Genomic DNA, 26,378 nt, shown 5'->3' on the forward strand with positions numbered 1-26,378 from the left:
CATTCTGATTCTCTACACTAAAGGTGCACGACTAACCCCTGGTCCCTGGATCCGATATTTTTTGGATCACCAGATTGAATTCTAGTACTTTGCTACGTGGCGGGATGTGATATATCAGCTTAACAATACTTGGGTCTAGCTGTATTAGTTACAAATATCTCTGTCTCTTTGTTTTTTTATCTCTATGTGGGTTTCTTTCTGTTTTACTATTATGCCCCTTTGTGATTTGGAGTCTGAGATATTCATATTTTTATGCAAAATTGTGGAATTTCTACTTCTTGCAAAATTTTTTTTTGAATAATCTGAAATGCCCTTTGGGTTACTCCAGAAATGGGTTTTTGTGTTTCATTCAAATATTGTAACTATTTCACAACTTTACAAGTGAACAAGTTTTGATAAATTTTTAAAGAATCTTAATCCTCAAATGGAATAATTTCAAATCAAGTAACCAAAACTAGCTAAATGCCTATTTTCTTAAAATCTTTACAACATCGAAACCCAAGCAAGTTACAACTATGTGCATCTCAACTAAGAAGTATAATAATAAAATAATAGTTAAGGAACTTGTCTTTAATTTATAGATAAATTTCAACAAATTGACGTAATAATATGTCCAAAAATTTGTTAAAAGTTAATTCTACCTTAGCATTTTGCAATGGCACACAGCTCATCACTAATGAAATCTTGCTCATAATGCATACATCTATAAAAGAATTAACATGAACACAGCACCGAAAATCAAGGTAATGAATTTTTTTTAGGATAGCATGAGAGGCACCGAAATATTTGCAAAAAAGAATAATAGAGGCAAAGCTGCAAAAGGTAAAACTTTTGTACAATTTCTTAGTACAGGACATTAAGTTCTTTAATTAAATTCAAAACTAAAGTACACTTGAAGCCCCAAGTGTGGGGATCGTTTCCATTTTAGCCCTTTGCATTTTAAAATTTTTATTTCGACAATTCATGTTTGATTCTATTTTCATATTAATCACGAAATCCATTAATAATATGATCATTTATAATATGTTTTTCTGTTTACAACAATGAAAGTTTTGCTTTTTGCAGCATTTTAGAACAAATATTTCATGACCTAGTTAAACTTGAAACACACCATCAAATTACTAATGGAAATGGATAGTAAAGATAATATTGAAACAAAATTAGACATAAATGGCCAAAAAAAAAAAACCCCAAATTTAATTTGTGTTTAAGTTTTAATTTAATTAAGACTATTCGTGTTCGTTTCACATTTAATTATAAAACTAATTTTTTTACTTATTTTATGTATTGTTTATGAGTTCCATACTACTTTTTGTATGAGTTTTATTTCAAATAATTTAAGTATTATTTTTTAGAAATAAGTTAACTTCGAGCTTTTTTTTGAAACAGAGTAAGAAGTAGATATGATGAAAGACAAGGGCAAAATGGTAAAAAGTCAAAAAAGTGGATTTAAGAAAAGGAATGGGTCCGGGTTCAGGTCATATGATAAGAGTAGCGAGACTCGTATAAAACGGCACCTCGTATTGGTCCTAAAAATTACTCCACACATATCCCCCTCTCTCTGTGTTCTGCTCGTGCAAGAACATCTTCATTTTTTAGAAAGAAAAAGGAGAAACAAGCGAATTTTAAATTTTTTTCTGAAATCCTAAGGATTAATCACACGCGAACAAGAAAAATAGCAATGGCAGACCAACTCACCGACGACCAGATCTCTGAGTTCAAGGAGGCCTTCAGTTTGTTCGACAAGGATGGCGACGGTCAGATTCTCTCTCCTCTCTACGATGTGTCTTTTTATTATTATCAGATCTACTTCTTTGTTGGTCCAACGTTTTCGCTGTCTTTCGTATGCTTTTTCCTTGTTCGGGAAATGTTTTGCGTTTTGATTTTTTGTCCTAAAAATGAAAATAATTCTGTTTCATTGATGGTCATTTCTAGGTTACCAGAATTTCTATTTATATTTATTTGTTCATCGTTTGCTTGCTAAGAAAGCTTTGGAAAAATAAATAAATAAAGAGATTGACGAATTATGGGATTGAATCTCAGATTTGGAATTTCCGAGAAAATAAAAATTCTTAAAACAACTCGAGTGCTCAATATTTTGTGCATATGTGTTTTTAACTGATTTATTTATTTATTTATTTTTTAACTGAGCCTGTGAGGCTTTTTAAATTTGCTATTTTTACTGTTCTGTGTTTTTATGGAAACTATAATTTATTTTATGCTTTTTTTTTTTACCTAAAATTACCAAAAATAATAAATTACAATAATTAAATAGTAAATTGTGTCCTACATCAGTCTATATTGTGAAAACCATGTGACTATAAGATCTGTCATTGTAGAGATCATGAGTTGTTCCTATGTATGGAAATATTGTTTTTTTGGTAGATGAATAAATTTAGCAACGTGTTGATGATGTTGCTGCCTACGTTTCATTTTCATGGAATTTAATCTTTACTTATTTTGCTTGGTAATAACTAATAATTTTATATCCAACATGTGCTTGCACACGTTGACAATTGAGCTTCATGATCTTCTTTGATTGTTTAGGTGTATCTGCTTGGCAAATTATTCATATTCCCTTTTTATATTGCACAATTTTTATTCAAATGTGTTTTGGTTGCAAACATTGTCTTTGTGAGTTGTTGGGGTTAGCAACCAGGTGGTCCAAAGTTGGTAATCTAAGTTTACCATCTTTGTTCCTTGAGATAAATAATATGTCAAAGGTCCAAGAATTTTTAATATGTTTGCTTATTAAATTTCTGTTTGGAAAATGGTTTTTATGTTTATGACATAGTCTGCGTGTAATTGATTGGCAAGGATGAACCTATGTAAGATTTGGTTTATGTTTTTCGAACCGGAATCAATGGGAATTTAGGTTTATTGAAATTATTTGAAATGCAGGTTGCATCACTACCAAGGAGCTTGGGACTGTGATGAGGTCACTGGGCCAGAACCCAACTGAGGCAGAGCTCCAGGACATGATTAATGAAGTTGATGCCGATGGTAATGGAACCATTGACTTCCCTGAGTTCCTTAACCTTATGGCGAGGAAGATGAAGGACACTGATTCGGAGGAGGAACTTAAAGAAGCATTCAGAGTTTTTGACAAGGATCAGAATGGGTTCATCTCTGCTGCCGAGCTGCGCCATGTGATGACCAACCTCGGGGAGAAGCTCACCGATGATGAAGTTGATGAGATGATCAGGGAGGCTGATGTTGATGGTGATGGCCAGATAAATTATGAGGAGTTTGTCAAGGTGATGATGGCCAAGTGATGAATCTGCCTCCACCAAAACCCTAATGAAAATTATCTTTATTTTTATTTAAGAAAAAAAAAAAAGGACAGGGTTGACTATTATTGGACTACTAGTTTTCTTCTCTTAATTTTCATTTGATTGTTTTCAAATCAAGCTTTACAAGTAGTATGTTCAGCTGTTGGAAGAATGTTCAATGTTCATCCTTAGTGTCTTGTGACAAAGTGTCTTTGGCAGTTTTATTTTTCTTTTTTCTTTTTTTCCTTTTTCTGGTCTCTTGAGAACATGTACTACCGGGAGGCTTCAGTGTTCTATGTTAATTGGATGACTCATTTTATCGGCACCCTATTTCTTATTTGTCTTCACTGTGTCCAAATGTGAAATGACAAGTCTGCATATAAGACAATGTTATGTGACAGGAGATTGTTAATCATACCCCACTATAATGCTTCCATTTTAAGCTTCCAGGGGAACCCAATAAATCCTAGCCTTAGCTGATGTCTGTAAGGAAGATTACAACCATTGTTCCCTTCTTTGATTTCAGTAGATTGAAGTTTATCAACAACAAAAAATAGCTAAAGAGATGTGGATCTTTCTCTTTTTTTGATGAACTAAGAGAGGTGGATATTGGGTCATCATTCTGCATCTTTATAATTCCAAGATACTGATGTAAAATAGATTGACCAAATCAAATTACACATACTTTGCCTTCAAGAGGAGAAATGGATAAATCATAAAAGTAAAACTACTTTAGAAAATTTTTCCTCTTTGTATGGTTGTTATGATAATTTAATAGTTATAACAATGGGGTGAGTAGAGATTTAACCTCTAGTTCTCCTAATAAAGAGAATTATGCCATTAAGTTATAAAATTCTTGGCTATGATTGTTTTAACATGGTGATAGCTTAGAGCACGGTGAGAGCTAGAACAATCCCAAAAGAAAAACTATAGAACTCATTAAATTCTAGCCGAGCTCCTAAACACGCACTCCCGTTGCATCAGACATTCATTCCATCTTCTGACATGTATCATTTCAAGCCTACCCTATAAAAAATTTTCAAGCCTTCTGGAGGACTCAATTATTGTATATTTGGATAACTTGATGAGTTTTGGAGGCAATGGCTGTATATACCCCAAGCATCCGAAACTTAATGACACAAAACACAAAAAAGAGGAAGGGGAGTGCGAATACAAAACAAAACTATCATTATTAAGAGATACTTCATTTGCCAAAAGCTATGCGCGTTGATTCCCTTCGTGGAAGATGCGGTGAATGTGGGTTTTCCTCAAAAAGCTAGAGGGGGATTTGCAATCAAAGATTAAAGCATTTACAAGGGTGAGATGAATCAGATAAAGCATCATATGATGTAAGAATTGTAACTACAACTTTCGCATCAAGTTCAATGTATAGTTCTTCGATATTCAGATTCTTTGCTAGGACAAGGCCATCATGAAGACCCTAAAGCTCAACTACTAAACATTAAACGTTGACTATGTTCCTTTAATTTTGTCTCCAAATAGTAGTAGTAGGCTACATATTAAACCAACCTATATTTGTTAAAAATAGGAATACATAGTTTTCTAATTAAATGGAATAGTTCTGGGATTTTAGCCATTATCCATCCACATCACCATATACTTGGCAAAAATGTAATTTACACCTTCTAAATTTGCTTAAAAATCATTTTAGTAATTTAAGTTTGAAGTTAGTCTTTTTAGTCTAGTAACTTTACCCAAAAATAATTTGTCATTTAAGTTTGAAGTTGGCCATTTAATTCTCTCTCTCTCTCTCTCTCTCTCTCTCTCTCTCTCTCTCTCTCTCTCTCTCTAAACATATATATGAGTAAAAATGTACTTAAAAAAAACATTTGCATGTGAATAGTAACCGTGTATATTTACACGGTTACTATAACAATAATCTAAATTTATACAAGTTTACAAACATTGATGTATGTGATTTTTTGAATTGGGTGTGCAAAATTTACTCTTTATATTATTACATTGACTTATGTAAGTACTCTAAACCTTGCTATTATTAATTGAATATACCCTCTCTACCTGTAATAAAATAAAATTTCTAAGGGCATCTATGAGATCTCTCTAATTTATGATTTTCTGGAATACAATCTTATATCATGTGATGACTGACCTCACTTGTTATTGGTGTGCAATAACATGGCAATACTTAAAGTGATATTATTATAATTCATTGTGTATGTGCCAAATAAATAATCCATACAAGTGTTTGAAAGTTTGAATTCATCGTATACACGTTTTCGCTTACCAAATACGCAGAAGTACAAGTACTAGTGCACTACTGCATGAGCCCGTCATTTTAACGTGAGGGAGAAAGTAATGTTGTAATTTTTTTTTTTTTTTTTTTTTTTGTTTGAAAGTAATGTTATACTTATATTGTATTCTATTACATACTCTTTTGGCCCCAAATTATTTCTTTATCTTACAAAATCTAACCTCTTGAAAGTTTGGGAAAATAACAATCACCTACCCCCTTATTTTGCTTTAGAGTTTAGACATAAACCTTCATTAAATTATATATATATTCCCAAATCATTTCTCTATCTTACAAAATCTAACCTCTTAAGAAAACATTATCTAATATACTACCTTTCAAATTAAAATTTAACATAATTATTAAAAATATTAAAGTTTGGGAAAATGACAATCACTTATCCCCTTATTTACTTTATTAAGATTTAAGACACATAACCTTCACTTAAATAAAATTATATTACATCTGTCACCCCTGAGCACTAAATTTTTTTTTCAAATTTTTATATTCTTTTTCTGGTATCTTTTGAACATGAACTACCTGGTAGACTTCAATGTTCTATGTTGACTGGATGACTCCATTTATTGGTAGCCTATTTTTTTTAATGCTCTTCACGATGACCAATTGGCAAGCTAGCATAAGAAAATGCATTCATTTTTAAGCTTATAGGGGAACCTAAGTAATAATCCTAGTTACGTGATTGGACCATGGATCTGTGATGCATGAGCCTAAAGAGACACATACTTTGCAGGCGCTTATAGAGCACTAGTCTGAAACTGTGACTAAAATGATAAAAACAAGCAGAAAGACAAAGAAGACTTGAACTTTATAGAGCATTAAACAAAGACTTTATCTTCATTACACGAATGGGCATACAATTACAAAGATATAGATAGAAGGTTGGAGTTGGACTCTACGCTGAGTTATGCTGTTATGCCAAGCTTCTTCCTCAATTGAGTTTATAGATAACGGAGTTACAAAGTTCTATTTTACAAACAGTAAACTTAATTATTCATAGTACCACATAATTAATACACTCTTTGCTAAATTAGATCTTGTGGGTGATTCACAGGGTTTAGCCTCATCTATCTCTCTTCCTTTATACTAATAATCTTCATCATTGATATATGGTCTCCTGAACTGTAATTGAGATAAGGCATACTCTGATAAGGGTTTGGAGACACCTCGACCTGGCAATCCTTAAACAACCCCCAAACAAGTTTTCAGTAACTATTTTTGAGTTTGGTTTTTTAAAACAACCCCCAAACAAAGAATTTTTATAGGCCCCTCATAAATGCATTTTTATACCTCTCAATTCTTCCTTTCAGGCTAGCTATATTTATAGGATCTCCACTCTGCCCTCAACATTCCAGCCACTTCTAAGATTAGGGTCATGACTCTCATGATATGGAAACATGTATCATTAGCTTAGATTTAGGTCAACCTTTTTTGCTTTCACTTAAAAGATGATGCTCCCTGATTTATGGGTCTGTTTTGCTTTGGGTCATCTGTTTTGTTGAGAGAGTTTTTTTTGGGTAAACAAAAGCAATTCATTAACTAAGAAACAAAGACAAAGGAGCACTTGCACTCATACAAGGTTCCCACAACATCAAGGCTAGCCAAAAGAGCAACATCAGCTAGGGAAGTAAAAAATAACAAAATCTTGAGAAAGTACAGCGCCTCTTCTAGTAAGAGCATCAACACACTTATTTGCTTCCCTATAGCAGCTGTGCTAGATTCGGACTCATGAGATCTTTTGTAGCCCATCTTTGCAATCAGCAATAATTACATCATTACCATTAGACTTTCCCTCATCTTTCATTAGCAAATCAATCACGAGCTTCACATCCAGTTCAACCAACACATTAGCCAAATTCAACGCAATGCACAGGTTGATCCCATCCCGCAGTGCCCACAGTTCTGCCGCCACATTGGTGGTGTGTCCAATTGCCCTAGCATAGCCACTCACCCAATTCCCACTAGAATTTCGAATGATTCCACCTCCACCAGCTCTACCTAAGTTGCCAAAGGAGGAACTATCAAAATTCAACTTGATCCAGTTTGCAGGAGGGGAGTACCATCGTACCTGAATGGAACTTACAGGGCGTCTCAACCTTTCATTTAGGCCAAGGTACGCAAATTCAAAAGCTTTGGCTAATGTTTCTACAATAAAAGGTCTATGGGTGGTGTGGTCCCTAAAAATCACCCTGTTCTGCCGGAGCCATGAACTCCACACTCCAAATGAGAAAATAATACCCCAAATGATGTCAGAAATAGAGATGCCTTGTGTGAGGTACAATTAATTCGAAGTCAGTCCGAGAAATTTGCACCGTAGAATAAGGTGGGGTGGATAGGAGGGGTAAAGGAATCCCAAATGGCCCGAGCTTGGGGACAGTCCCTCAGAGTGTGGATTTGATTCCGTTGTAGCATTACAAACCAGGCAGAAGGGAGGAATGCTTAAGCCTCTAGCAACAAGGATTTCTCACACATGGAACCTACAATTTACCTCTTCAAATTTTAGGTATAAAATTTATGAAAACATTCGAAATTCGTACAAACATTGAAAGTTGAAATGCAAGTACCCAATTTTCAGAACATGCAGATTGCAGAGTTCCCTTTTTTCTTTTTTTTTCTTCTTTTTTCTTTTTTTTTTTGTTTTTTTTGAGTGAGATAAATCATACCCAAAATGAAAATGTTAGAACGCCAATCACATTGTCCATTGTAAGCAAGCATTCATTACAGCATACAATACCCCTCTCCCCTCCCCTCCCCTCCCGACTCTCACTCTCATGCCCCTCCCCATGAATGGAGGACTGAAGATGCTACAAATCCCATAAAAGCAGTTCGAATATCTTGTCTCCATGCAACCTTATAATCTCTTCAAACTTTTCTTTCTAGCATCCATTTTCTTTTTGTCTGCATGAGCTTTTGCCAACCCACCTTCCTTCTTTTGAGTAGCGGGTGCTGCGGCTGCAGCTGCAACTGTAGACCCACTAACTCCTGTATCTGTTGCTGGTGCAATGGCAGCTTGCTGCTCTTTCCCATTTCCTCTTGTGGAGGTTGTAGAAGGAGCCAATGGGGATGGGCATGGCAATGGCAATGCCGCACCTGGCGTTGTACTCTTCTGGTCAGCATTAAGAACCGAGGTGTTAGTCTGGTCAACATTCAGAGCAGTAGTGGACTCAGAAATAGCTCCTGATTTGAACTTGGGTTTTGGTTTAGCATGGATCCCAGTGTAAAGCCTGCATAAGAGTTAGAGAACATCTTCAGGTCAAATTTACTCAACAAGAAAAATCTTATTCAAAGGTTCTATATGTAAAATTATACCATTTTTTACCAGATGAGAGCAAAATGCCAACCTACATGTTGGAACTCTTGTACAGTCCAGAAACCTTTCGTGTAAATTATATGTTTTATCAAGGTATTTATTTTCACAGAAGAAATATGGAATTTATAACAGTGAGGCTGGCAGGATCTATTGACCTATAATAAAGTAAGAAAGTAAATTCAGGTCCTTGTAAGACAATTCGTCTCCAGGTTTTCCAACACGTTACAGATCCAAAGGGTATCACATTGATTTACAGGTGAGACATTTTTAAGGTTGATGATTTCCATTTTTTCACATAAACAGCCATTATTTCAAGATGCTAAATCCATTTTAAGCATGTATAACCAGAATTGGCCCAATACTGGAAAAGATTGAAGAAAGTATAACCATAAGCCGGAAAAGGTATTACACATGGCTCAATAATAACATAAGTGATAGAAGAACCAACCAGAAAACCACGATTTTTCCCTACCACCTCTTAAAAGCTAGACAATCAGGTGTCACTAAAGGAACAGATTAGTGATCCAACAAATGGCATTCCATGGCCATATCCACTCTGAGACTAAGTCTGTCTGAATAAACTATAAAATTTTGACACAGAAATGTGTTCACATATACCACAACATGACTGACCTGGCATGTCTAGCATACTCCTCATAATTCTCAAGCAGCATCTTGCCAGCTTGTTCATTCAACGCTGATTCTGGAAATGGTTCAATCAATAAACACCTAACTACCTGTTGTCATAACTTAAGAGTCAAACAAACCAAACCTCAACAGAAAAACCTAAAGATCTCAACCTGAATGCAGCTAGTTAAATTTTTGAAACAGTTCTCCACAAACATATAGGCAAAAGAAGAGAGACTAAAATTATTTTTACACTAAACTGCCAATATGGAACCTACAATGAGAACATGTCGTAGACCAAGACTTGGATTCCAATCTTTTTTCAGTGTGTTGACACAAATCTCACCATTGGTTGCAATGTTCGGGTGAAAAATCTTTGTCAGGAAGTAACCTACAAAATCAACAGCCAAAAATCTAAAATGTCAAGATGAAGAAATATACAAGCAGTTAAATCAAAGAATTCAGATAACTGTAAGGATTAAGGTATGTCAGTTAAATCTTCAACCTAAAAGTGAATTATATGAGCAGTTAATCAAAGAATGCATTCCATAAAAAAAATAATAAAATTAAAAAATAAAATAAAATAAAAAATTCCTTGCCTCCATCAAAGGTTCACCCTTGAAATTAAGTTAATTACATCGGTCTTACTCATAACTAGGGGTGGCAATTTTTATCCATATCCATGATCCCGTCCATTACTCACCTTATTTGGATAAGTCTAAACCAAACCCCATTTGAGTATTTGGGTTAAATGGATAAAGACCCATTTGGTAATTTAATTAGATGGATATAAATGAATATATCCACTAATACCCACTAAATCCATCTAAAATTTAAAAGTAAATAAACCCACTAATACCCTTCTAAAATCTAAAACTTAAATAAACCGTATAACCTCTAGATTTCTAAGCCCAAGCCCTCAGTCTCACTCTCCCTTAGATTTTCTCAGTAACCAAACAAAAGGAAATTCTAGAGAGAAAACGGGGATGGAATCAGAGTTCACTAGAGGTAGTGTATCGGCTTCTACCCAATATGTTTTTATATTTATTCCCATCCAATTTTCTCAACCGGAATTCTTGTAGTATTCTCTTTAACGTTTCTCTCTAACTCTTTGCTTTCTCCAAGTACTCTCTCTCTCTCTCTCTCTCTTAGGGTTTGATTCGATTACAAATCTCTATCTTTTAAAAATTAATTGTTGTTTGAAATTCACTTAACTTCTGTTTGGTTCGCGAGAAAATAATAAGGGTTAAGAGAAGAAAAGAAAAGAAAATAATAAGAATTGGATTGTAAATATGATTGTTGGTTGTTTATAATTCTTGAGAATATAATGCGATCCCCTTTACTCAATTCTTTGTTGCTGTGCTACTGAATTGGCTTTAGTTGAGCTGAATTCCATGTTTCTAGCAAATCCATTCTGAGATGATAATTTTCAAAATTTTACTTTTTTAAAAAAAATTTCTGTTTCTATGTTTTTCTGGGCAGCCAAACAGATTTCTTCTGTGTTCGACATTAAAGATTTTGGGTGTTGATATATTGCTTTGTTGACTATATAAAAGTTGGTTAAAAGATTTTTTTTTTTTTTTTTTTTAAAGGGTTTTTAAGTGAACGAATTGTTTTGCATTTGATAGAAGTGCGGAGAATGTTGGATTTGAGTTTCTAAATGATTTATTTTGAGATGGGTTTCTGGGGAAAGTTTCTAAAGTTATTTATTTATTTGGGTCATATTGGGTTAAATGGGCGGGTTATTAATTAAATGGGTTGGACAGATAATGGATAATTAATTTATATATAAACGGGTCATAAATAGATAAATGGATAATTACACACCCAACCCATTTATGACCCAACCCGCCCATTTGCCACCCCTACTCATAACCATAATAGTACCACAATAACAAGTGCCAACAAACCTTTGGGAGGAGAGTGTGGAAAGTCATGAGACAATACTAACTTCATGCGGAAAACACCATTTTCATACGGAGTCCCAGCTGCAAGGTCAAGAATGCTTATTAAGTTTGAAGCCTTTAACACTGGCTCAAAATTCTAAACTTTCAAAAATAAAACTACATACCTGGGCCTTCAATGTCTGCATATATGGTCGAAAAATCATCATCATTAACACCTACTTTGATTCCCTCAGGGGGGGATTCATCAAGATTCTTCAATTCCTTTGCAAGTTGCTTTATAACATTTGGTGGAAGATTTTCATTAGTTGCCTGAAAATATGACATAATCAAAATGTTTGTCAAAGGAATTCAACAATGCAAAAGTGAAGAAAAGTATATGACATGTTTCCAGCATCACAAGCTCAGAGAATTTTTCCTAAAAGAAAAAAAGAAAATGGATGAATGATAAAAGTAAATTGATAACCCTTTTCACTTAAGAATAGGAAACTGTGCTCCATAAACAGTGAACAGTTAAGTTTCTCATGTACCATACAAACCATATATTGATTGTTAGACAACAATCATACATCGATGCAACCCTCTGATTTGTGCAAACTACCAAGACGACCATGAGCCTATTGTACAAAACCAACAAAATAATACAGTGGACAACCAACAACAAGCTCATTTTAAGTTTGTTCCATGTTTAAAGTATGTATATCAGTGTCATGGAGCTTATCTATGCACTTTTCAAGTAAACAGGTAAGCAGTGCATTCCTTTATAAAGTATATAAATCAGACTATCAGAAGTACAAAACTTATAAATTTCTAACAAAGAAATTAAGAAATACCATTGTCTCAAATAGAAAGGGAATGCTTATCAAACTTTTGTTGCTGACAAGAAATCAATGCCTTGGCAAATTATGTGTCAACTTTTGAAGTTTCTGTTCAAAATAAGCAGTCACAGTCAAAGGGACCTGCAAACAAATAATATCACACATTAAAAATAATAATAATAATATAATAAAATGATATCACACTTTATATAATAAACAATGAAGAAAACAGCCAACAGGAAATTAATCAAAAGTTGTTAGCACTCGAAGGTAATGTTGAACACGGACACACCCAGCACAAGCCATAACCAGTGTCCGAAACAACTAAAACCGCAGAAAGCAATCCACTTAAAGGTGTCAATGTGGCTAGTGCTGCCTCCCCAAACAACAATTAGCAGGATCATAACCCAAACATCGAGACTTCTAGTTTCAACGAGTACACGGTATACAAGGTGACAAAATGCCCCACCCTAAACTAAATTATTTGGTGCCCCCTCAAGGAAAACCTTACATTTGGTAGAGAGCAAAATTTAAGTGGGATATGCAAGATCCATTCGTAAGCAACTAGGTCAAAAGTATGAGCAAACTTGCATCAAGAGTTTGATATTAAAATCTAGAATAATTACAATCTCATCAAATAGAATCCTACAATGTCACCAGTGGTTATACTAAACAATTCAATCAACCACAACTTTCCTCAGTGATCACGCATTTTATGTCGTGATTGACCAGTGATCTTGCATGTTATATATGATGTTGGTACACCAACTGAACAGTTTTCATTTTTAGAGGGCCCTATATCACAAAGCTTTAGTATGAAAAATTATATGAACACAAGAATAAAAAATTTGTACAACTTCATATTTCCTAGAATGCACTAGTGAGTATTTCGAATGAATATAATGAAATCTGATATGTGAGCCCCTCTGATAATTTTGGGTCTGGAAATAAATGAGCTCCCCTGGAGAAGAATCAATTCCCAAAATAAAAATCATACTAAATACTTAAAATTCTGCAGTCAAACAGAAGCCAAAAAAACATGAAATTTTCTTAAAGAAAAGGTTTGTCTACTTCAAATTATCAAGAAAACAGAATGAACCATCCTTCAGTTTGTATATATATATATATATATATATATATATTTATTTATAAGTAAATAAGAACTTCATTATAAAATAAAGGTCACCTTCAGTACACAGGAAGCATACAGCATACTGGCTGGACGTGCAGAAAAGTTACAAATTACAAGAGTCTAAAAATTCTAAAAAAAACTAGAACCAAAACAGGCCAACCAAACCACCTCTAAGTGTCCTGGGCTAACAGACATAAACTGCCTTAAGTAATTTATAGATTTAAAATCGCTCTGCTGTTATTCTTTTACTTATTACTATAACTTTGTCATTAATGGAACCATCACAATTATGGAAAGATAACCTGCAAAAGCTCATGTAAGATAAAATCCTATGACCTATCATTCAATGTATCATCAGAAAAAACAAACTTGTTTACCGAGACATGAAATTCAAACAAAGATGAGCTGGTTAAATATCAGAATGGAAAAACCACTACTTAAGAAAAACTTATCTATCAATGTCAATGTTATGAATTTCCTCGTTTCTTTAATAAAAAAATGATATTTTACCAATAAATACATATATATATATATATATATATTTTTAAACTAGGATTTGAACAAACGGAAAACACCATATTCAAGGTAGATATGGTACTTGCAGCTAGAAGTTCTTGCTTGCATCACCAAAATCAAGGAATCATATCATAGTTTTTGTTTTTGATTTTCCATGTTCTAGCTCTTTTTGAAAACTAGCATGCACACATTTATTCCCTCTTACCTATTTCCTCTCAATTATAAGCTATTAAATGTTAACAAAATAATTAAGCAAAAATTTATATCAATTAAAGCAAAAAGAAAAAAGAAAGTGCATAGGAAGATCCACATATCCCATTTTTCAGGTAAGAGATAACTAGAGCCAAATAACCCAGACATCAAGTGCAAGTAAAAAGAAAAGATAGACGCACCCAAGCACTCAACACAAAAGTCTGTTAAAACAGAAGTCTTGTAGTTTCAACGAAGCCCAATTATAGCATATTCTTCTGACATAGTATCAAAACCCTAAAAGACAAGTCCCAGAATAAGCACATCCTCAGTGCGCACACACACATACACTAAACCGATTAACAAGAACCAAATTACACACTTTTACACTCCATCTGATTAAAAGTACACAAGAACCAAATAACCCATTATTCCTGAGAGAGAGAGAGAGTTTGGAACTTTGAAACTAAAACCCACCTCAGATAAACAACCTAGTTGTCTATGAAGCAAGAAAAGAACCATAAAGAAATATACACAAATGTGAGATCAAAGCCCTAATAATGCTCAAAGGACAATCCAAGGATCCCACATTACACATCTCACCAAGAAAGAAAAACCAAACACGCAAGACATCAATTGAAAAAGAAAAAGCATATTCATTGAGTGAAGAATCAATCAAATCAAACTCCACACAACATTTTCACTCAACACAAAACCCACTTTGATTATGCCAAAAAAAATAAAAGAAAAGCAATCACATTCACAGTTCCAAACACACCCATTTGTCCAGAAAAAAGAAAAAAAGAATTATCAAAGAAAAGTACAACAACTAAACAAAACCCAGATGAGAAAATTAAAGGAAGTACATATCTTCAAAAACCCCAGATGAGAATTCACCTTATCTAATTCTATTCTTCTCTCTCACAGAGCCAAACCCCAGCCAAGGAGAGAGAGAGAGAGAGAGAGAGAGAGTTTTGTGAAACAAAGAGAGCAGTGAGAAAGCGATCTCTTCTTGGAATGATTGATCGGTTCGATTTTGAGGAAGAGAGAAATATTATATATTTATATTTTTTTAGACAAATTTTTTTTTTTTTTGAAACAATTTTTTAGACAAATTTCAAATTTGTATCATAATTTTTTTTTTTTAATGGAAACTAAGAAATAGATATAATGTCTTTTTAAAATGATTAAAATAAAAATATATTTGATGAAGCTTTTAAATAAAATAAAATAAATTTGATTTGAAATGACGTGTCGGGTAGCAAAATCTTTCTGTATTTATAGACGTTAGATTCTTTATGTTTTTTTCAATGAGAATCCACGCGTTTATGCTGCGCGTGTTTACACTGCTTATTCAAATTTTGCAGACCTTTTGGATGTTTTCACTCTTTCTTTCTTTTTTTTTTTTTAGTTCAAAAGAGAAAGAATATTTTGATGATAAAAGAATTAAAAAATAAATCAAATTTTGATGATATCATAAATATTTTAATTTATAAGTTTAAAAATAAATAAAAATAATATATAATAAGTTTATAACTAATAATATTTATAGACATATCACTCATATAATATTATTAATTAATTGTTTAAATTCAAGTTCATTTAGAGATGTTTACCCCATATTGTTATTAATTATTAATTAATGTTCGCTATTTATAACTTCAGTCTACAACTAAAAAGGTTAGGTTATTTTATAGTTATACTCTAATTATGTAATGTATTATTAACCCGATTTAAAATACTAGTATTACTATTTTCGTGTGTATTCTAATAAATATTACTGTTTACTCAGAAAAAATTGTAATTTAAAAGAATACATAAAAGATGAGTTTATGGATAAAATAACTAATAATATTTATTAATCAATTATTTAAATTCAAGTTTTTATTTATTAAAAAAAAACATAAAAAATAAGTTTATAAATCGAATGGTAAATAACATCTGATTGATATAAAAATTGGCAAGCATGGTAAGAACATATAAAATATGTAATTTAATGGTGAAATTTTCAAAATATGGATTTAATAATAAGTTATTGAATGATATAATATTGTTTTGAATTACACTTGATGTAATTTGAACTTATATTTTATTAAAAAATATCTAATTTTTTAAAATAATGTTAATGTGAGTTTTCATATCTTATATTAAAAAAAATAAAACAAGTCTAGAGATTTTTTTTTTTTTTTAATTTTCTTTTGCATATTGAATCATTTTAATTTCTGATCATGTTATATGAAGACATAATTTGCTCTTATTTAGAAATAAGTCAATAACACATACTAAGCTTTCACTTAATAATCAGAATGGTGAATCAACTAAGCCCATTAATCCATCAGATCACCCAAACACTTTTTTTTTTTATCCAACATGAAACTTTCCTAATTATCAATTTTTTTTTTGGGCTGAATACTTTCCTAATTATCACTTGTTTCTTTATTCCATCATAAATTCATAATCCAAACAAACTTTCAATTTTCCTCTCTCTCTCTCTCTCTCTCTCTCTCTCTCTCTCTCTCTCTCTCTCTCTCTCTCTCCTAGTTTTCTTCTTGTACGTGTAATTGAAGTTTGTTGAAGCATGGCCAAGTTCTTCCTTTAATCCATTAACATTGCTTCTCGCTTCTAGGCTTCCAGCACTGTAGTTTCCCCAATCTCATTTCACCTATAAGATTTTTCCTAAATCTCATTTCCCCAAATATTTGAATTTGAGATTTTCCAAAATGGATAAATTCTGCACTCTTCTTACCGTCTTTGAGAAATCAAACCCACTTCTACTTCAATAATGAAGAAAAGTTCTTGGAGTTATTCAAACAACATTGTTTCCTTTGTTGGAACAACATAGTTCGCTTGTTCTAATTGATATAAACAGGGCGACTTGATGCATTTGGAGGTTTAAAGCGAAAATTGAAATTGAGGTCTTTTATATATTCAAATATTACTTTAAAAAAATTAAATATTATTTAAACTCTATTAAAAATTATTACTAATTAACATGAATCATGCAAATTTTTTTTTTAGAAAGTCCATAGACAAAAAATTTGACAAAACTTTTCACACTTGTTGATGTGGTAGAATGATAGTGGTAAGTAAAAATGTGATGTTGATGGTAGACCTAGGTGATGTTTGCCAACTCAACTATTGTGAAAAATGTGTTTTTTTTTTTTTTTTTTTTTTGTATTGCACTTTCTTTCTTTTTTAAATTGTTACATTCACAATATTTTTCACAACAAATCTTAAGTGTTAAGTTGTTATAGGTTCTAATTCTTTCTCAAAAAAAAAAAAAAAAAAAAACTCTAATTTGAACTTATTACTAAAATTATTTTTTTGCCATCAATAACAACCTGCTAATTAAAATTTGTTGTGAAAGTATTGTAAAAAATGTTGTGAACATTGCAGTTCTATCTCCTTTTTTTTCTTGTTTTTCATTTGATAAAAAAATTATTTTATTTATTGGCTAATATTTGAGCTTAATTAAATTAAAATTTGAAACTTTTTTTATACTTGGGGCCTTAATTAGGCAACTACATCAATGGCTTATACTGTTAAGCCAGCAATAGATATAAAACATCATTTTGTATGCTCAAAATGTCATAGTTTCAACTCAATTAATTGAACTAAAAATGATTTAATTGGCATGATTCACGATTTTATTGATTAAATTGCCCATTACCATTTTTTCACGATTTATGTTAAAATCTCAATCTTTTGGCCAATTTACATTCAAATTGATTGAACCAATCGGTCCAATTCAATTTTTGTAACTCCTTTTGGTTTTGCAATTTGTTTAAAGTAGAAAAGTGTGGTCTCCGACTTTTTTTTTTTTTTTTTTCACATAAATAGACAATGGAAAAGGGAAGTAGAGTTTGAATCACAGATACGGGCACCAAAATTAATACCATTATTACTAATTTATCGTCTAAACCCTTCTAAAGCTTTCCTGAATAAGGATGGCAATTTAAACAAGCCCTACCTCAAATGAGGTGGGTTTACCCCACCTCACAACATAGCAAATGGGATGAAGACAGGCGTATCTATCATGTACCTGCACCATTGATATTTCAAAAATTAAAAAATATATAAATAATCTCAAGAGGTTTTTCCATAAGGCATAATAGATATTTACTTTAGCTTTCAAACTTTAAATTTATAATTTGTTTTGGTGGTGTTTTTAAGATATAAATTGTTTTTTTACTTTTATGTTTTATAAGTGTTAATTTAATGTACGATATATGTAAAATTAAATTTTAATAAATTATATAAACAAAATTTGAGTGGCCAGATGGGGTGGATACCGCAAGTATTTTTAGGAAGGGACAGTAAAAATAAAAATAAGAAACCCCATCTCAAAGTGAGAGAGAAATAAGGCAGAGATAGGAAAAAGGAAACCCGATCTATTGTCATGCGTGCCTCCTTACACGCGTGGGGATACATTTTTCGTTTCTCAATCTTTAATCAACACTAAGCATACCTAATAGCATTCCAATGGTGTAGCTAAATGTATAAAAATCTCTATAATAGAAAATGACCCCATAAAAATAGTCTTTAATGGACTCTCTAATAGTCTTTAAGAAACCCCATCTCAAAGCGAGAGAGAAATAAGGCAGAGATAGGAAAAAGGAAACCCAATCCATTGTCATGCGTGCCTCCTTACACGCGTGGGGATACATTTTTCGTTTCTCATTCTTTAATCAACACTAAGCAGACCTAAGAGCATTCCAATGGTGTAGCTAAATGCATAAAAATCTCTATAATAGAAAATGACACCATAAAAATAGTCTTTAATGGACTCTATATACCCGGAATTTTTTTTTGCTCATGAATAGTAGCGCATCAAGTTTGATGGGCTATTGTTCATTCTTCAAATGTTTTTTTTTTTTTCCTATTATAATAATCAAGAATTGAATAAAAAAAGGTTGGAAGATGTGTAGTTGTTAAGGTACGCCCCTAAATTTGGCTCACCACCATCCTACAGGGACAAACTCATGGGTGAGATACCGGGTGCTTTTGCCCAGGTGTTTAATCTTAGCACCAGTAATGAAGGGTTTTTGGCTGAACCTTTGGATTTGGGAGATGTTGCGAAGGGTATGATAGCTGTGACACTTAATCTAGATACGAGGAAGGCCATTCGGGCAAGGTGGACACACGCCATTATTGTTAAAGTCTTTGGATGGACGGTGGGTTTCCACTTCCTCCATGCTAAGGTTAGGAACCTTTGGAAACCGGTGGGTAGATTGGACTGTGTTGATTTAGGCAAAGATTACTTTCTCATCAGGTTTGGCCTCGTTGAAGATTACGATAACGTTATCAAAGGGGGGCCGTGGTTTGTGGGTGGGCATTTCCTCACCATCAAAGCGTGGGAACCAAATTTCAGGCCTTCCAATGCCACATGCAATCTTGTCGCAGTATGGTTGAGATTACCGGAGCTCCCATTTGAGTTCTACGACCCGGGGTTTCTCAAAGAAATCGGTAGTGCCATTGGTCCTGTGCTTCAGGTTGACTCGCAAATGGCGACAGAGGCCAGAGGGAGGTATGCACGAATCTGTGTGCAAGTGGACTTGAATAAACCTCTCATTAGGAGCATCCTGCTTGAAGGTATGATTCAGGAAATTCAATATGAAGGCATTAACACATTGTGTTTCTCTTGTGGTCACGTAGGACACCAGAAAGAGGGGTGTCCCTATTCTGTTAAGACAAACGCTCCTACCCCCACGCCAGAGCAGGAGAGCACGCTTGGGGAAGAGGAAGTTGACGTGATGGCAAGTAACAACTTCCAAGAGGTGGGAACTAGTAATGTGAATTTGAAGGATGAGTATGGCCCTTGGGTTCTTGTCAGAAGGAAGAAAGTAGGACCAAAAGGTTGTACTTCATGTAATCCTAGTAAAAAAGCTGATGTGGGCACTATGCATGGGTTTGTCCACCAGTCTAAAGGTATTGGTTCTCATGTGACTTCTTTTAGTCCAAAAAGTAATGCTAGAGGAGCCCGTGGACCTGTGGATGGTTTAAGGAGTAAGGGCAATTTTGGCAACACAAAATAAACCTTGAATAGCGGGGTTAAGATAAGTCTCATCACGTCTGAAACTGCCTTACCCCAGGCACCTGTGCTTACCCTACTATAGAAGCAAACCCCTCCCTCAAATTTTTTGTTTAGTTCAAAAAGCTTAGATCAGGCCTTAACTGCTCTTGACCAACCTAAGGGGACAAAGACTGAAGGACCATCTTCACAAAACCACCAAACGCGCACTGCTCCTGCAACTAAGGCCCAAGTAAGAGCTAATGGAAATAAAGCCAAGGCAGGAATGGGCAATCCTCCGAAAAGGGAAAATCATGGCTCTTTCTCCATCTCTAATGGCACAAGTAAAAGCAAGCCCAACCATGATTTGGGGATGGTTCGACTTGGAAGAAATGAAGGCGTGGCATCTCATCTTTCCCTTAACACCGGAAAGCAGAAGGCTGGGGTACTTACCACTGTCGGACCCGGCTTGGTTGGAGTGGGAAAACCCCTGGTGGATATTCCCCTCAGACAGAACGTCGGTAGCAGAAGCGAAAGTATTCAATTGGAGAGCCCTATCGCCGCTGTCGCTGGCCTAAAGCTTGAGCGAATTAGGTCTGAAGGAAGAAGGCGTGGGAAGGAGAATATGGATATCCAGAACGATGGCAGTGAGGTGCTGGGGAAACGAAGTATCAAAGGCTTTGGTCCTGATAGACCCATCAATGTCAAGGTTCAGTCTGATGCTATGCTCAAGGGAGAAGAGTCTGGGGATTTTAGAGCATGTAGCGACCTTAATGAAAGGGGTAGATTGGCCCAGGAAGTTGTTGAGGGAAGTAGGATGGAGTTTGTTGAGCACTGCGGAGGCTCAGACCCAGCCTGATGTCAATAACCTTTTTCCATTAATTAGTCCAATGAAGATCGTTCTCTGGAATTGTAGAAGGGCTTTAAACCCTCGTTTTCATACGGTGTTGACGGAGCTAATTAATGCTCGCTCTCCCTCCATTGTGATTGTCACTGAGACTAGAGTAGAAGGGGAAAGAGCAAAAGAGATTACTAATAGGCTTCCTTTTGATGGAGCTTTGCACGCAGATACAGTTGGCTACTCTGGTGGCATTTGGGTTTTATGGAACTCGGACGAAGTGGAGGTTACTCAGCTTGCAAAAACTGAGCAAGAAATCCAGGTTGAAGTTAAGGTACGCCCCTCCAACCTTTCCTGGGTTCTTTCTTCTATTTATGCTAGCCCTAGATTAGAGGAAAGGAAATTGCTGTGGAAAAATTTATCTTCTGTTGCCCTCCTTCATCGTCTTCCCTGGCTGATGATGGGGGATTTCAATGAGTTACTTTCTTGTAATGATAAACTTGGTGGTAACCCTCTCAACCCTAGACGTGTTCAGATGTTTAAAGACTGTTTTGATTCATGTGGGATGGTGGATCTGGGCTTTCATGGACCTAAATTTACCTGGGTAAATAAGAGGGAGGTGGGTCATTTCATCCAAGAAAGGCTTGATAGAGGGTTTGCCAATATTGATTGGATGGATTTGTATCCTGAAGCTGCTGTGCATCATCTGGCCCGTACTCATTTGGATCATTGCCCTGTTCTTCTCAACCTTGATACTTCTCCCCCTTCATACCTCTTTCGACCTTTCCGCTTTCAACTTGTTTGGATGTCTCACCCTTTGTTTTCCAAAGGTTGTCAGTGATTCTTGGGAGGAAGACAGGGCTTTGAAGGGTAACATTGAGAGTTTTACTAAGGAAGTGATTGTATGGAATAAAGATGTTTTTGGCAACATTTTCCATAGGAAGAATCGGATGGAGGCAAGACTTAGAGGTATCCAAGCAAGCCTTGCTGATGGACCTAGTAATCATCTTTTGACTCTTGAGGAAGTGCTAAGAAAGGAGTATTTGGGGATTTTTTAGCAAGAGGAGGAGTTTTGGTCAGTTAAATCCAGACTCAATTGGCTCATTCAAGGTGATAGAAACACCAAGTTCTTTCACTTATCTGCTCGGATCAGAAGAAAGAGGAACAGAATCGCTTGTTTAATGGATAATCAGGGCAACTGGATTCATGATGAAAGGGAGGTGGATGAAAGGGAGGTGGCTAGCTTGATTAGGAAAGGGTTTTATGATCTTTTCTCTACAAGTGCTGTGAGCGTGCAAAGAATCATCTGGAATATCCCTTCTTAGCCTTGTTTTTTAAATGAGGAGGAGGCTAATGGGCTAACCTTGGGGGTGTCTATGCCATAAGTTAAGGATGGCCTTTGGTGTCTCAAACCCCTCAAATCCCCGGGGCCCAATGGCATCCATGCAGGGTTTTTCCAATCCTTCTGGAGCACAGTGGGTATTTCTGTCTTTGATGAAGTGAGGAAAGCCTTTAGGGACTCTACCATCCCGCCACACCTTAATGAAACCTTAATCACCCTCATCCCAAAATGCCCGGGGGCAGATTGCTTGAACTCTTTTAGGCCAATTAGTCTCTGCAATACGATTTACAAAGTAGTTACAAAGATTATAGTTAAAAGACTAAGACCATTGCTGCCTAAGCTTATTTCTCCCCTCCAAACAGCCTTTGTTCCGGGAAGAATGGGATTGGATAAAATGATCATAACCCAGGAGATTATTCACACTATGAGTCTCAAGAAGGGAAGGGCAGGCTTTATGGCCATAAAAATTGATCTGGAAAATGCTTACGACAGGTTGGAGTGGCACTTCTTAAGGGATGTTCTTAATCTTTATCGACTGCCTTCCTGCCTTATTGATCTCATTATGAGCTGTGTCTCTAGCTCATCTATTTCTATCCTCTTCAATGGTGGCAAATTGGACCACTTCCAGCCTTCGAGGGGTATTAGGTAAGGCGACCCTTTATCCTCATACTTATTCATTATGTGTATGAAGGTCTTGGGTTTCCTTATAAATGGGAAATATGAGGAAAAGTTGTGGGACCCGGTGAAAGCCTCAAGGAACGGACCAGCCTTCTCGCATCTTTTCTTTGCTGATGATCTTATGCTTTTTGCAAAGGCTGATTTGAAAAATTGCACAAATATTAGAGAAACCTTAGATTCCTTCTGTGATCTCTCAGGCTTAAAGGTCAACCTAAGAAAATCTAAGGTGCTTTTCTCCGCTAATGTTGATATAGATCAGCGTAGCGAGCTCAGTGATGTGCTTGGTTTCAGCTCCACCCCTAACCTAGGGAAATATTTGGGGTTTCCCCTCAAACACTCGGGTGCAACCTCCCAAGATTTCAACTTTGTCATTGAACAGGTTCAAAACAAACTCCAAGGTTGGAAATCTAAGCTTTTGTCTATGGCTAGGCGGGTTGTTTTATCTCAAGCAGTCATTTCTACCGCCCCAGCTTATGTTATGCAAGGATGTACTCTTCCTCAAAGAGTTCTTAGTAGCATTGACAAGATTAATCGGAATTTTGTGTGGGGGTCTACTGATGAGGTTAAGAAGATGCATATGGTGAGTTGGAAAAAAATCACAAAACCAAAAGCAAGGGGTGGCCTTGGAGTCCATAATGCTAAAGGTAGAAATGTGTCCCTAGCTGCCAAGCTCTGTTAGAGGATGGATCAGTCCACCAATGCAAAGTGGGCAGAAGTTTTGCGAAAAAAATACCAAGTCAGACCTGATTGGAAAAGCAAGGCACATTCTAGAGTGTGGACAGCCGTGTTAAAGGGCAAAGAAGTATGTAACAAAGGTTCCAAGTGGACTATTGGCAGTAATAGCTCCTTAAGCTTCTGGTTTGACAAGTGGATGGGTGCTGGAATGATGAAAGAGCTCGTGGAAGGTCCTTTGAACCGAGAGGAGGAGTTTTTAACCATCAAGGATGTGACTGAGGATGGGAAGTGGAATTTGGGCACCCTTTCTTTTTATTTCCCCTCCTCCTTACTAAGGAACATTTTATCCACTCCCTTACGCAGATTTGCAGCGAGGGAGGATCAAAGAAGTTGGATTTCTAACCCAAGTGGAGGTTTTGATCCAAAAAATGCTTATTTGATTGCGGTTGGAGAATATTTTTTGGAGCCTGATTTTAATGGAAAATGGCTTTGGAAACTCAAAACCCTCCCAAAAATCCATATTTTCTTGTGGAAATGCCTTCACCATAGCCTGCCCGTGAAGAGCATCCTCACCCAGAAAGGTATTGAAGGTCTGGGTGGATGTGATTTCTGCCCTGCTACTGAGGAGACCATAATTCATGTCCTAAGGGACTGTCCGATTGCTATAAGGTTTTGGAGGATGTCCAGGTTCCCTCTCTCTCTTGAGCCTTCGTTTAGTGAGGACTTGGATACCTGGATACGTTTGAACACCAAATCCAAGCTCATGACAGTAGGGAAAGATTACCCTTGGAGCTCTTTCTTTCTTTTTGGAATTTGGCAACTGTGGCTTCAACGAAATAACAAAGCCTTCGAACAGCAAGATGCAAATCCAAACCTCTTTAAAATTGTTGAGATGCAGGTCAAAGAATTAATCTATTGTGTAGTTGATCCAGGCAAAGAGAGGGGTACAATTGAGAAGGAGGTTCGTTGGAGTAAACCACCAATTGGATGGCACAAATTGAACACTGATGGTTCATTGGTGGGAGCTAACGGTCTGGCTGGCTATGGTGGAGTAATTAGAGATAGTAATGGGTGTTGGATTAATGGCTTTGCAATGTCCATAAACATTACCTCAAGTATCGCGGTTGAACTTTGGGCTTTAAGAAAGGGCCTTCATCTTTGTGTTAATGCGCATATTCAAGCTGTAGAAATTGAGCTTGATGCATCTGCAGCAATTTCCTTACTGGCTAGCAATATCAGTTCTAATGGGGACCTTTTTGGTCTTATTGATGATTGCAGGGAACTGTTGCTGCAGTTGCCTCAAGCGAAGCTGTCTCATGTGTTTAGAGAAGCTAATTTTTGCGTTGATGCTCTTGCTCGTATGGGATCTGCAGTTACAGATTTTAATTCCCATTTTGCTTCCCCCCCTCACTGTGTTATCCCCCTTTTGTTGGCTGATTCAATGGGAATGTATCGGCTTAGATTATGTAATGCTACTCCTAATGTATTTGGTTCTTAGTTTTTAATATAATTCGTTGTTTACCAAAAAAAAAAAAAAATTGTTTTTTTACTTTTATGTTTTATATGTATTAATTTAATGTACGATATATGTAAAATTAAATTTTAATAAATTATATAAAAAAAATTGAGTGGCCAGATGGGGTGGATACCGCAAGTATTTTAGGAAGGGACAGTAAAAATAAAAATGAGAAACCCCATCTCAAAGCGAGAGAGAAATAATGCAGAGATAGGAAAAAGGAAACCCGATCTATTGTCATGCGTGCCTCCTTACACGCGTGGGGATACATTTTTCGTTTCTCAATCTTTAATCAACACTAAGCATACTTAATAACATTCCAATGGTGTAGCTAAATATATACAAATCTCTCTAATAGAAAATGACCCCATAAAAATAGTCTTTAATGGACTCTCTAATAGTCTTTAAGAAACCCCATCTCAAAGCGAGAGAGAAATAAGGCAGAGATAGGAAAAAGGAAACCCAATCCATTGTCATGCATGCCTCCTTACACGCGTGGGGATACATTTTTTGTTTCTCATTCTTTAGTCAACACTAAGCAGACCTAAGAGCATTCCAATGGTGTAGCTAAATGCATAAAAATCTCTATAATAGAAAATGACACCATAAAAATAGTCTTTAATGGACTCTCTATACTTGGAATTTTTTTTTTCTCATGAATAGTAGCACATCAAGTTTGATGGGCTATTGTTCATTCTTCAAATGTTTTTTTTTTTTTTTTCTATTATAATAATCAGGAATTGAATAAAAAAATGTTGGAAGATGTGTAGTTGTTAAAAAAATAATAATAATGAATGAAGAAATAATATTTAAATGAGATAGAAAATAAGATAGAGAATCTGTTGAAAAGTGTATTTGAAAAAGTGGATAAATAAAAGATAAAAATCACTATTCATTTTCCAAATATCAAAACAGTACAAAAATTTGCTTAATTTACTGCGCAACTCTTTCTAATTTATTAATTATTTATTTAAATCAATCATTTGAGGACTTAAAATGACGAATCTAACCTGTACTTTCAACCAATTACAAGAGTGGCACTTTAAGGTTTTAACATTTCGGCCCTATAAAATGAAAGTGGCTTAATAAACGATCCTGTTGTGTAGGGTTTTTTTTTTTTTTTTTAAATAATTATTTTCAGTTTATTTGATTGATGTATTAATTTTTGGTAGATGTAATTATTTTTTAAAACAATAAAAGAAATAAACTATATTAAACTAGGAATTTTTCATTTTATTAAACACTGATATGAGACTTATGA

At 34.9% G+C, this 26,378-nt stretch overlaps 3 protein-coding genes across 4 annotated transcripts; 2 read left to right on the forward strand and 1 right to left on the reverse strand.

Annotated features, from left to right (window-relative positions):
• The first annotated feature begins 1,517 nt into the window (after window positions 1-1,517).
• LOC126693202 (calmodulin-7-like) lies at window positions 1,518-3,597 on the forward strand. Its single transcript, XM_050389110.1, has 2 exons — window positions 1,518-1,757; window positions 2,902-3,597. Exons 1-2 carry the CDS (start codon window positions 1,682-1,684, stop codon window positions 3,273-3,275), a joined length of 450 nt encoding a protein of 149 aa, XP_050245067.1. The 5' UTR covers window positions 1,518-1,681; the 3' UTR covers window positions 3,276-3,597.
• A 4,640-nt stretch (window positions 3,598-8,237) lies between these two features.
• LOC126693199 (ubiquitin-conjugating enzyme E2 22) lies at window positions 8,238-15,126 on the reverse strand. 2 transcript variants are annotated; one of them, XM_050389107.1, is made up of 7 exons: window positions 14,956-15,126; window positions 12,237-12,362; window positions 11,571-11,715; window positions 11,410-11,487; window positions 9,774-9,890; window positions 9,506-9,605; window positions 8,238-8,786 (listed from the first exon to the last, which is right to left on the reverse strand). In XM_050389107.1, exons 2-7 carry the CDS (start codon window positions 12,237-12,239, stop codon window positions 8,414-8,416), a joined length of 816 nt encoding a protein of 271 aa, XP_050245064.1. In that variant the 5' UTR covers window positions 12,240-12,362; window positions 14,956-15,126; the 3' UTR covers window positions 8,238-8,413. The 2 variants fall into 2 exon arrangements, with proteins under 2 accessions (XP_050245064.1, XP_050245065.1); XM_050389108.1 differs by lacking the exon at window positions 14,956-15,126 and adding an exon at window positions 14,262-14,531.
• Window positions 15,127-19,040: 3,914 nt separating this feature from the next.
• Window positions 19,041-20,093, forward strand: LOC126691288 (uncharacterized). Its single transcript, XM_050386343.1, has one exon. The coding sequence runs from the start codon at window positions 19,041-19,043 to the stop codon at window positions 20,091-20,093; it is 1,053 nt and encodes a 350-aa protein (XP_050242300.1).
• The last annotated feature ends 6,285 nt before the right edge of the window (window positions 20,094-26,378 follow it).

This window comes from Quercus robur, chromosome 7, assembly GCF_932294415.1.
Source record: "Quercus robur chromosome 7, dhQueRobu3.1, whole genome shotgun sequence".
Lineage (NCBI taxonomy): Eukaryota > Viridiplantae > Streptophyta > Magnoliopsida > Fagales > Fagaceae > Quercus > Quercus robur.